Source organism: Manduca sexta, chromosome 26 (genome assembly GCF_014839805.1).
Source record: "Manduca sexta isolate Smith_Timp_Sample1 chromosome 26, JHU_Msex_v1.0, whole genome shotgun sequence".
Taxonomy (NCBI): domain Eukaryota; kingdom Metazoa; phylum Arthropoda; class Insecta; order Lepidoptera; family Sphingidae; genus Manduca; species Manduca sexta.
Genome location: NC_051140.1, coordinates 18,923,975 through 18,937,512, shown reverse-complemented (window position 1 = coordinate 18,937,512; position 13,538 = coordinate 18,923,975). Strand labels below are relative to the sequence as shown.

At 34.0% G+C, this 13,538-nt stretch overlaps 1 protein-coding gene across 1 annotated transcript; it reads right to left on the bottom strand.

Moving 5' to 3' along the window:
• Window positions 1-6,031: 6,031 nt before the first annotated feature.
• Window positions 6,032-12,828, bottom strand: LOC115448487 (peroxidase). Its single transcript, XM_030175913.2, has 12 exons — window positions 12,603-12,828; window positions 12,096-12,238; window positions 11,363-11,527; window positions 10,809-10,996; window positions 10,417-10,621; window positions 9,801-9,989; window positions 9,319-9,463; window positions 8,780-8,936; window positions 8,393-8,560; window positions 7,186-7,384; window positions 6,739-6,844; window positions 6,032-6,175 (listed from the first exon to the last, which is right to left on the bottom strand). The coding sequence occupies exons 1-12, from the start codon at window positions 12,728-12,730 to the stop codon at window positions 6,100-6,102; spliced, it is 1,869 nt and encodes a 622-aa protein (XP_030031773.1). The 5' UTR covers window positions 12,731-12,828; the 3' UTR covers window positions 6,032-6,099.
• Between the last annotated feature and the right edge of the window lie 710 nt (window positions 12,829-13,538).

Here is a 13,538-nt window from a genome sequence, read left to right as displayed (position 1 = left end):
CACACATTTATAACCTTAGTTTCAGTTCTGGTCAATTCCCGAATGCTTGGAAAGTTGCCACAGTCACACCAGTTTACAAGGATGGACCAAGAGATATCCCTTACAGACCTATATCTCTACTAAGTGCTTTTTACAAACTAATCGAAAAAATCATTAACAAACGTCTTAGAAAATTCATGGAGAACAATCAATTACTCTCGGAAGGACAGTTTGGTTTTTGTAAATCAAAATCTACTGAAGATGCTGCGCACAAGCTTGTGAACAGTATTGCGTTACTTTTGCATAAGGGTCTGAGTTGTAACGAAGTTTTTCTCGATCTAACCAAAGTGTTTGACACAGTTTCCGTCCCCATTTTGCCGCGTAAACTAGAAGGGTTAGGAATCCGCGGCACAGCTTTAAAATGGTTTAGCAGTTATCTATCTAATCGTCAACAACTACCAAGCATCGATAGCATGAAGAGTCTTGCGATACCCATTAATTACGACGAGCCTCAAGGCAGTATTCTAGGTCCTCTTTTATTTATTATATACATGAACGATATCCATAACATTAAACTAGATTCTGCTGAATTAGTTTGTTATGCAGATGATACCGCTATTTTGTTCTATGGACATAACTGGGAGAGTGCCAGATGTGGTGCAGAAACGGGTCTTCATAAAATAAATCAATGGCTTCAGAAAAACCTTCTGACCCTCAATACAAATAACACCAAATTTATTTGTTTCCACAAAATTGCTGAGTCCCAGTCACCTCCTTTACAAGATCTCAAGATCCACACTAACTGTGCGCCTTCTTTATTCTCGAGTTGTTGCTGCGAATACATTAGACGAACCATCGAAATTAAGTACTTAAGTTTAATCATTGATGAATGTTTAAACTTACACATCGGCTAGCAAACTGGTAGAATTCGTAAGGTTATTGGAATTATGAAACTTCTACGTCACTCTGCTAATGTTAGAAATTTTAAAGTTGGTTCATTTTAGAATGTGCCAATCTCTGCTTAGCTATTGCATTGGTGTTTGGGGTGGTTCAGATAAAACCATCATGTTGCCACTTGAGAAAGCCTAGCGTGCCGTTTTAAAAACTATGTTGTGTAAAACCCACAGGTTCTCGACAAACGCTTTATATAAAGAAGTAAGCATTCTAAGAGTACGTCTGTTATACATTCAGAAAGCCTGTGTTTCGACACACAAATTAACACTCAATTCTCCAAATTACAACACATTATTAAGAAGGAGGATTTTAATCCTAAAATTGTCTTTAGTTAACTCTAGTTTCGCAAAAAACGTTTCAATGCTACGCTTATCCCCGGATTTACAACAAGGGCTCTAGATTATGCCCTACAAAGCACTGTTCAGAACTTCCTTAAAAATCTGGACTACGAAACTACATAACATATCCTGAGCTCCTTGGTCATAAATAGGTACTATTTAGAAACTATTTAGAAACTGATTGTGTGACTGTTACTATTTAGAAACTGATTTAAAATTATGTCCCACTTAGTGATAACAATTTTATTATATGCACAATAAGTTCGTACTTTTTTTATTTTAGGTTACCATTAATTTTATTTTGTTTTCTGTTGCCTTTATTTTTCCTTTCGTCCTAAGTCTCGGTTTAGTTTAACTCTGTCGCTAGTAGCCCAAGATACAGGCTTTGCCTAGTTTGGGTACCCCAGGAAATTCTAGTTTTAAGGATCTCATACTTTTATATAAATTTATTTTAAGTAGAATCTATAAGTTTGTTTTTCAATAAACGATTTCATTTATTTCTAACACAAACGCAAGCGAAAAATATAAAATGACGAACGTTCTAAAGTGTGACAAGTGTAACATTGTTATTGACGAGTTATTTTCATATATATATAAAAATAATTTTAACAAGAAATTAAACCGCCTTCAAAAACCACTCAAAACCAAAAAATAATTTCACATAACAGATATATATTGGATACCCATTTTGGAGTCGGTGCCTAATTAAAAAAGGCACTTTTCACTGTGTATGTTTGTAAGTAGAAACGCGAACCTACTCCTTTTAATTCATTTGAAAGTAATGTAGCTCATAGATGGACTATGCAACAAATATAGCTAACTAGCAATTTTAATTAGGCACCGACTCCAAAATTTGTATCCAATATATAACTGTTATGTGAAATTATTTTTTGGTTTTGAGTAGTTTTTGAAGGCGGTTTAATTTTTGTTAAAATTATTTTTATTTTTTGCTTTTTTGTGTTAGTATAAAATAGACCGTCTCAATGGCATAGCTGTGTTTCGCTCACGATACGACTATCGCGCTGAGGAGTTACACCTCTGAGTACCACAGAAAAGGGGAAAAGGTGTGATGCTATATATATATATATATATATATATATATATATATATATATATATATATATATATATATATATATATATATATATATATATGAAAAGAAAATATAAAGGAAAAGGTTTGATGCTATATACATATATGTATTTATGTAAGCAGTAGAGTCAATTAAACCCAACCCAAAAACACAACTGATATATTTCACACACAGTACGACTATCGCGATGAAATGTTCCGCCTCTGCCTACCCCTGACACGGGGAAAAGGTGTTATGCTATATGTATAAGTATGTGAGAACTACAGTCAACCAAACTCAATGCAAAAACATAACTAAAAACGTCACAGGAAAGCTAAATTCGCGATTTCGTTTTCTTGGACGACATAATTATTCTAGTTTTTTTAATTTTAAAACCAAACTACTGAAGCGATGTCGAAAAAAATTTTATTGGACCAATCTGGAGAGAAATTCTTTCGAATAAAAAAAGAATTTTCCAAATCGGTTCATAAATAAGCGAGTTCTGAGGTAACAAACACACAAAAAAAAAAAAATTCACGTCGAATTGATAACCTCCTCCTTTTTTTGAAGTCGTTTAAAAATAAGGTATCGGTAATTGACGAAGAATCACTGGTACGTATCTGTAAATCGTCTTTTTACAGCGATGAAACCAAAAATTTGAAGTCACTTCTGTTTGACTCCATTCCAACGGATTTGCGCAAAATCATACTAAAAAGGAAAGGAAAAGAGGTGCGAGACTTAGAGGATATTATAAATCTTATTAAATCTTCGGATCCAGAAGACATTCTAGTGTTTGTGGCCCGCTAGCTTGAAAGATTACCGCCCATTACTTTTCACCACCTCGATTGTACGAAAGTCCTCAAAGATCTTCTGTGAATGCAGAACACGATCGAAGAAATGAAGTTAACTTATGCCACTTTAAATCATTTGAATGATTTAAAAGCTGAATTTGTTAATATGCATCAGTCGCCGACCGCACATATCGATAATTCCAAAACTAATTGTTTGTCCTGTGAGCACTGTTTTGTGGAATATGATCATCAACATCATCAGTCCAGTAACAAACCTTATGCAAACGAAATAAATTCTAATGGTCTCAAATCACATATTAGAGAAAATACGAAGGTAGATGCGAAACAAATTGCTCATTCCATAATCGCTGATGTCTCCATCATCTCCCAGTGGCCGTCCTGAGCTGAGGTTCGTAACCCTTTAATGGGTTGCCCTCACTATGGTCATTTAATTTTAAACAATTGCGAGAGCCTATAGCGCTCACCCGAGAGTCCATTGAGTTTGTATCAAGAGACCTTAAGCCGCAATAATTCCAGATGATTATTCAGTTATTAGATCGATTTGTCAGTGACTAAAAATAAAACATTTTATAAGCTATTTAAACAATTTAAAACCCCTCGCTTTTGGTATATTTAACAAATTAATAAAATTGTGGAGTACCTCTTCCCATTAATTTCATAACACGAGAATATCACAATGTAGTTAATTTATTCTTATTTGTACAAGTGCTGCATTTATCTTTTTTTATTTAATAACCATTATCCGTATGTAAATCGATAAGTATAAATATGTTCTTAATTTATAAGTTTCAGTGTTTCAGAATATGTAAGCAGGTGTTCCAAACTACCTCAACAGTAATTTCGATGAGTTCTTTGCGACATGTAGGAGCTACTTATTCCTGAATTAACAGTATCGCTGTATTTTTTTCGGTATTAAAGAAATACTTTTATCCGAATCCGTTCAGCAATTTTATTGTTAACCGACAAAAAATATTCAAACTTCATATTAATTTTGTTACACACTAGGTAATGCTCGCGGTTTCGTCATTGTAAATATCCCTAAATCACCGCAGTCATCTTTATAGATGGTGATATCGCCATTTACCTAATAATCAGATTCAAAATTCAAATATTGCCCACGATAGCAAATAACTGGGATAAAAAGTAAGCAGTATGTTAACCCAAAACATAATCTATTCGTGGGCAATTTTTTATTCAAATTCGTTTTGTGGTTATTGCGTTTTCTTCGTACATACATTTAAACATTGAAACTTTCATTAAGATGCACATTTATAATATTCGTGAGATATGTAGAGAATATCCGGCGTGCATTGTAATTTGTCTTTTAATTTTTAGGAATTATTTTTCTCTATCTATACTTCTATACTATTATTAAAGCTGAAGAGTTTGTTTGAAGTCTCGAGTCTCAGGAATTCGAATTTAAAATGTGTTAGTGTTACACAATCTATTTACCGAGGCAGGCTATAGGCTGTATAACATCACGCTATGACCAAAAGAAGTGGAGCATCAGTGAAAAATGTTCGAAGAACGGGAAAAACTTATTCCTTTTAGAAGCTTCTGTTGCGTTCGCTGCGTAAACGGTTAAAGTTACGGAACAATCATATATAACAAAATGCGTCCTCTTAAAAAGTTAAAAAAAAACAAAAATTAAAACAAAGTCCGCAGCCGCATCTGTCTGCATCAAAAACTACCCAACGCATTGCAATGAACTATAATAATATAGAGATAGTTTGTGGCCCTGGGAAAGACTAAGGCTACTTTCTATCCCAGGAATATAATATACACATAGCGGGAATTGTATCCCGAAAAAGTCTTTCTAGGGGCAAAGTTGCGAGTAAAAATAGTTGTATAATAAAAGTTAATCGTAATAAAAAACAACAACAACAACTTAAAATGACAACTGTATTATTAAAATTGCTTAAATGTTTCAATTTTAGTTTTAAGAATATTTTAACAATGTAATTTTGACATTGTATTAAAAAATGAAACCACATATTCGTCTTTATTTCTACTAACATTTCACCAAATATCATCCAGGAATAATTAATATTTTCACTAAACAAAAAACTTTTATGCGCTGTCATATACTATTCATCCGATTGATATAAGCTTTGTGAATATTGTTTCTAATTACAAAAAGTATATAGGTAAAGTACAGATCATTCACAACTAGCATGTCCTCGGCAAGAAGGTGCTTAAGCCTTTCCTTTTTTAGATAAGATATATATGTGGTCTGATTTTTATAAACGTTTTGATAGTATTATTATATACTAGCTTCCGCCCGCAGCTTCGCCCGCGTGGATTTCGGACTTCAAAAATGGAGGAGGTGCTCAATTTGTCGGGATGTTTTTTTAATGTATGGTGGTATGCAGGTGGTCCGATTGTCCGGTCATTTCCGTCATACATGATTTCTGTTTAGCTTTAACCATTAAGGTTGCACACGCAACGGAAGCTTAAAAAATGGAGTAACTTCTCCCGTTTTCCCAACATTTCCCTTCACTGCTCTGCTCCTATTAATTGTGGCATGATGAAAAGTATACTATAACCAGCTCAGGAGTATGAAAAATAATTGTACCAAGTTTCGTTAAAATCCGTCGAGTAGTTTTTGTTTATATAACGGTTATACAGACAGACAGACAAAAATTTTACTAATTGCATTTTTGGCATCAGTATCGATCCCTAAACACTCCCTGATAGTTATTTTGGAAATATATTTCATGTACAGAATTGACCTCTCTACAGATTTATTATAAGTACAGAAGATATAGATTTCCTTTTATACTATTTTTATTTGAATAATTTTTCGGATAACAAATTATACTTTAAATTATTTTCCCACTATAGAAATTGCAGTATTTGCCACACAGAAATAAAGGCAATGTTAATAAAAATCGTTTATTGTAACATATTAATAAAATTACAACGATTCAAAATAACACATCATTCAACAATCTTGTTCAAATTCTTGCCAGGCGCGAAGGTCCCATTTTCCAATGTCACTGCAGCTGACCAAAGGGTTCCTGGAAATAAAACAATAATAAACTCTGGTAGAAGCATTTTTGGGTCCAAATTTTTATGTATTATGTATTAGGAGCCCAGACTTTAATGGTTTTCTAATGACAATAGTATTATTCTTTTAGTCAGCTTATAAATAATGATATAAGTAGTTATTATTAATGATCAGCGATATATATACATTCTGTTAGAAGAGTACATCTTAAATGACTATAATAGGTAAAAATAGAAATTAAGACAAAGAAAAAGGAGTTACAGGCGATCGAGCAGGAAGTGTGTTTTTTGGGGCATTTTTATTGATACTTCTTAAATATGCTACCTTTATTTAATTCAGAAACACCTATAATTTGTTTATTAATACTGGTATTACTGTTTCATGCGGTGCTGTGACTCCTTAGAATAATCAGCCACATAAAGTTCACTGGTGAACATAGACCTCCCCTAAAAATATTTAGACGGACCTGTCGAAAATGACCTGCATCCATCGACTCCTTAGAATGGCGGATATAAATATTCGACGACCAGCTGTTGCTTTACTTGTCTTTGATTAAATGAAAATTATACTCACAAAGCGCTGACTCTTCTTAGAGGATGACGTGTCATAGTTTTTATTTTAGGTTCTACTGTGCAAAGGAAAGCAGCGTAGTTTGCTTTTCTGATTTCCTTCAATTGAGCTGAAAGATATATATTTTCATTAATAACTAAGTGTAAACATAAATAAACAACGTAAGCATATATGATGTAATATGTTAAAAATAATAGATTTGGGATAAACGACTCTTAATTAACGATCATTGTAAAAAAAATATTTAAAAATAAATGATATATAATATAAATAATATAAAACGAAGTCCCCTTTTCAGTCCGTCTGTATGTTAACGATTTTATCAAAATCTACTAAACGGATTTTTATGAAATTTGGTTTAGAGATAGTTTAAGATCCTGGGCTACTTTCTATCATACGCAGGCGAAGCCGCGGGCAAAAGCTAGTAAATAAATATAGGTAACCACTCACCTTCAGTAAAAGCGTATGGTCTGTTGGGACGTTCGTACCAATGCCTGTCGGTAACAATCTCGTTATACATCTGTTCTCCTAGTAAACAACCGAGAGTGGGGGGTACAAATCCTTGCTTTCCACCCTTTTCTCCCCACAATCCAACTAACAAATCGACGTCATTAATATCGTTGTATATTTCTCTCAATTGTTCAACGTACTGGAAAAAAATGTTGAGTTAAAACAGTCAAGATTTTAGAGCACAGGCCGGAAACTAATTGTTAACTTAATGATAAGAAATCCCTAGTGTCCAAAATAGAATAATCATGTACGCACTGCCGGCTTTATAGGAATAGGTTTAAAGAGATTTTATTTGAGCCTCCAGAGGGTATATATAAAATAAGGCTTATATCCGGATATATCACCCTTATTTTATATGGACACAGGAAAGTGATCTCACTGCACCTGAAAGTAAGTGGAGCAGGATCCAAATCTAGTTGACATTCATGAGGGATGATTACTTCTCGCCATTCAACACAATTACGTCGGCCTGTTTGATACTCGGCATAGAAAATATAACCAAAAGATTTCAATTCACGTTAGTTTTCTTCAAGACTACTACCTCGGGCCGTGTCGGCACATTCATGCTGAAGACAAATTATGATTTTATTAACCGACTTCAAAAAAAAGGAGGAGGTTATCAATTCGACGTGAATTTTTTTTTAATTTTTTTTTGTATGTTTGTTACCTCAGAACTCGCTCATTTATGAGCCGATTTGGAAAATTCTTTTTATATATATATATATATATATATATATATATATATATATATATATATATATATATAGCATCACACCTTTTCCCCTTTTCAGTGGTACTCAGAGGTGTAACTCCTCAGCGCGATAGTCGTATCGTGAGCGAAAAACAGCTATGCCATTGAGACGGTCTATTTTTTACTAACACAAAAGCAAAAAAAAAAATAATTTTAACAAAAATTAAACCGCCTTCAAAAACCACTCAAAACCAAAAAATAATTTCACATAACAAGTATATATTGGATACCAATTTTGGAGTCGGTGCCTAATTAAAATTGCTAGTTAGCTTTATTGCATTTTTTGGTTTTGAGTGGTTTTGAAGGCGGTTTAATTTTTTGTTAAAATTATTTTTATCTAAATATAGCATTTTATGTTCTCTATAATGTAAGTTTTCATTGTTTTAAATATTTTACCTCCCAGCCGAGGTGTTGCGCTAATTCTTTCCAACTTGTGGGTTTTTTGGAACCGCAGTATTCCAAATAATTGACGTACGGTTGTAAACCAAACAGTCTGCCTTTACGCAAGTCGGCTGTGGTGAGATCAGTGCTGTGTTGCATTCCTCCTAAACCAAGACCTGAAATCTGATAAATGAAAAAGAAGTCAATTGCCAATTCATTAAAATTCATTTTTAACTTGTCAACATCTAAAAAATATAATTTGTATTGTAAAACACAGCTGTATCTTTATCAGTAAAGTAACCAAATGAAATGTCATAGTAACTACAGAGCAGTTTAAAGTAATGTTCTGTCAATATGATCTGATCATCATTTTCGAAGCTATGAAAAGACAAATATACTAACATCAGGGTCAACAGCTCTATCACGTCCACCAGCGGGTTGGAGAACTGCTCCTCTTGTTATCTGAGAGAATTTATTATCCTTAGAGAAGAATCCAACTCTCAGTGACATGTTTGTTGCGCGGTCTGAGCTCAAATAATTATTTTCTTCGTCGTATAATCTGTAAATTAGGAAAGTTTTAATATTAATAACATACCAGTTCTATTTATATAAAAAAGGATTAGTATCCATCTTAGTGTTAGATTTACATAATACATAATGTTTTTATAATTTTTTACTGTGATTATTTATAGTGAACACAAGATTCTGTAGTCGTATAATTAAACAATATCTTATTAAGAAATACATGGCAGTAAAATGTAGAAAAGAATCAAACTTTTAAAATTTTATTTTAACTAACAATCAGTTGTTAGTTAAAATAAAATTATACTCAAGTATAATATGGAAATCCCAAAGACAGTTTCGCCACTATTACTTCCGCTTAACCTCAATTTTGAGTGATAATCAGTTCAAACATAGTTTATGAATAATTTTATACTAACTTTACAGTTCCTTCTTGCGCGATGTGGAACCATCTCATTCCGTATATAAAGTCGAAGGAAGCTTGAGGCTTCTTTTTGGGGTCGTATATGTCTCTGAAGCCTCCATGTTTTGCATGAAGCTTATATTTCTCGATAAGATCTTTGCCTGCAACAAGCCTTGCATCAGTATTATCTAACAAAGACTTCCTTTTCATGTGAATATCGTGATATTAATAATAATCAATGTCGGCAGCGTATGATAATTATGATATTGTCATTATAAATAATTTTGAGGAGTCTTCTGATGAATCTTGCCGTCACAAGACTCCTGATAAGAGTTGAGTAAGATGTTCGTGGATGCAATATCCATGAATAATGGAAATAGATTTGTAAAAAAATAAAAAAAATCTATGAAAATTAAAACAAGACCGTTTTAGCGGTGTACTCGTATAGCTTTTCAGTCTCCTTGATATTCATTAAAGCGGTAGTGCAATTTCAATTACCCATTAATTCAGGCATCACTTCATAATAGTTCATCTGGTTATTAATAGCAATGCAAATGTCTCTTGCTGTGTAGAATAGTTTATCGTCGCTCCAGTGTGGGTTGATTTCGGCTAACTCAGCCGCGATGATGTTGTGCAGCCTGTAGAACCATACGATCGCCAAGGTAACAGGGAGAATAGATCCTTGTACTGTAAAAATAAGTCACAAATTATATATGCTACAAAATAATACGCATACAATAGCAAAGATCAAAATGGAATAGGATAGCAAAGAATAGGTTGAATCAACATCGTATTATACACGTCTTTCAAAAGGTAGAATAATTGGGAAAATTTCAATAATAATTATTTTATAACAGTATTATTACAAAGCTACTATTCTACTACAGCTTCTCATAGATGGGATTAGTACACCAGCGTTCAATTTTGCCGTGACAAAAATAGCTTAGTTTAACTGACTTGAAACTTTATTTTAACTGACTTCATAGTCAGTTTACTCTAACGGATAAAATTTAATTTTGTTCTGACGTAGTATTTCGTATTTCCATGTGTAATTCATTGCGTTGGTAGGTGTACATAAACCTTAGTATGGTGTCCTTGTCAATAATTAACTTACCAACTCCGAAACATCTTTTTTCTCCGTTCTCCACCACATTAGCCATACAGGATGTAACGTTATGGGGACCTTCACTTGACGGCCACATTGACCCATCTTCTTCTTCATACTTAATCATACCCCTTTCATTCATTCTGTAATCTGGGATGGGGATATTGCTTCCGTATACAAACGACAAGTCGTATGAGGCAGTATTAGATTCAATCTGGTAAAAAAATATATCTATTATCTTCCTATAAACATCTTTTTTAAATTGGGAAGTCGGTAGCAGCTGATGAATAGCATTACATATGAGACCAGATATTTGTAAGTCTAAATCGAATCCGAACCTTCCAGTTACATAATGCACATTTTGGAATATCTAACATTACACAAAAATAAATTTAACTCACCCTAGACTGCTCAGTGTTAGCAGCCGCACATTTGCTAGTCTGGAATGTTTTAGGTCTAGTCAAATTCAAGCATCTTATTCCAGAGTATCTGAGAGTATCGTCATCATTGGGAATCTCAATGGGCGCACACATGGGGTGGTTCTTTCCTTCGGCTGTGCAGCAATGCGTGGTCTCCGTCAAGAAGTTCACTGAAAAGAACGATTTCCTCATGATTCTTGATTCAAACTATTTGCTGCTAAAAATACGCGACTATTTTTATGATTACATAATCATATCTTAATGTTCTATTGCTTGCTAGCTTTTACCAGCAATTTTGCTGAAGGTTGTTAATTATCTCAAAAATTAACATGTTTGTATTTAACTATATTCTTAATGGAAATTTATAATAATATATTAGCAAATTAGGAACTAGCTAAGTCTGGCTTTTCCTGTTGGCTTTTATTTAATATTATGTTATAATCAAATTATTCAATGTAAAAGTTTGTAGACATATGAATAGCCCACATATCAGATGCTGGGTTGTACCTTTTAAGAATAAATGAATGAATACATACTCGTATCGTGAACTGATCCAGTATCCGCAAAGGTGAAGGCAGCCGTATATGTGAGGAGTTGAGTGTACTCGGGATCCGAAGCTTTTCCCTCGAACAGCATGCGCTTGCGCACTTTTCTCTCAAGAGGTAAGGGTTCTCCGCTTGCGGAGTCTCTTGGCTCTTGATCTGGTGAGATAGGAATAATTATTAATTAGATATATCAGAGTATGCCTTTTCATCTTTTCAGACGCTTGCAGAAGTACAATCCTCGTTTCAAAAGACGAGCCTATCGCCTCTGACGACCACAATTCCAAACTATGGGTTTGTAATTACCAAAAAACTAAATTCCACCTTTTTCGATCTGGTATCATGCGATAACCTAACAGCTTAGCGTGATACATACGTATGCAATACAACTAAGCCATTGTGGCAGTCTTATAAATGATATTAAAAAAACCTTTACGTTGTTTTACCCTGGGAGAAGTAAGCACGGTTGAGGCTATTCATTCTATAAACATAACTATAAATTTGGTTTCTCTCTCTATAGTCGGACCTCATGAGTGAGGATCGTGGTCATCATTGGATACAACCTTAGAGCGGAAATTTATCTCCGAGGTGTTATCGCATCTTCAACTAATTGGTGGCAGACGAGCCTTTAATCTGGTCTGTTCATCGGGTTGTTGCCTGGCCACGACAACATTTGTCTTCGATATTGCCTTATTGCCGGTCTACTGTAAAATAAATGTAAACTTACTTTTGCCAAAGATAGGCGACAAGGAGCGTAGAAGAGGAGTGAGGTAACCACCAGCGGAGGGATAGTTGGGGTTGTTGCATGTTCCGTCCAAACGTCTGGGTTCATTTTCATCGCATGGCAAAACGACGTCTGTGGTGCAGTTCCTGAAATTAAAGTAGCTTGTCATAGTTTAAAACCAAAATATGCTGCCACTAAGATAATTAAGACGACACTTTATTTTGGAGGCGTTTATTTAATTGCATTTAAAAATAACACTTTTAAAGGTTCAAATCAAGGCCTCCGTACTCTCGTGGCAGTGGATACGGCGAAAAGTCCTGGATTTGTATTCCACGTCAGGTAACACGCTTTATTAGTCTTTCTATATCGATTTACTCAAGACTGAGACCTTCAACAGGGATGATGTCACATAAGCATCCGGTTGTAAAAAAAAAACATTATCTTTACTAAAATATGTCGATGGAATGAAACACATGGGATGGAATAAAAAAATAATAAAATAATACTTACGCAATAATATTTTGGCTGCGATACTTCTCTAGAAGCTCATCGCTTGCCTTCTCTCCACTGAAGGAATCATAACGTATTCCCACGCTGGCCTTCGCCAGTAAAACGGCGAGGAAAACTTGTGCCAACATATTGCGGATTTAACCCAACCCGCTTGGCTGTTAAAGAGTTTCTGGTGTTGCACTCAAAAAGTTCTCTATTTAACCGGTAGTGAAGAAAGCAAAATAATATTTAAATTATATCATTATAATATGGAAATTTCAGATCAATTTATCTTGTTTTAACAGTTGGTATGTTGTAATTATAATATTGGTTTGGTTGGTTTTCCTGAACTAAAAGTTGTATAAGTTACAATATCTTATTCTTGTAGTGCAGGCGGGTAAACGAGTAACCTTGAAATCACCGATTTTAAAAAAAAGGAATGAGAAGTAGAAAGTCGAATCCCTCTCACCATGTAAAATAGCAGTAAATTTTTACATTAGTATTTTGCTGCTGGCAAACGATGTGAATTAGGAATTATTTAAATATTACTATTTAAAGCCTTCAAGAACTGTTTCAACACATCTCAGTGAATTGTTGCACACGTCTATATACTCGTACTGCGATATAACGTCCTTTTTATTATAATGCCCAGTAATTACATTGGAAAAAATGTTTTCAATACTGAACATTAGTGTTTACCCATTATTACACAGATGCAATGGCTGTTTTTAACCAGGCTGAGAGTATCGCAGGAGAGACCTGTCACCTAAGAAATTTTCTGAATGGTCTATTTAGGTCAGTTATTCGCTGACAGGCGAGTTTCGTGTTTGTCTTGTTATTAGTCATCTGTAACGTTACCAATTATACTAATATATATACTCTGTCAACGTTACTATTGTCTTTCTAAATAGTCTGTGGTTATAATGTGAATGATTAACGCCCTCGCAATTAGAACTA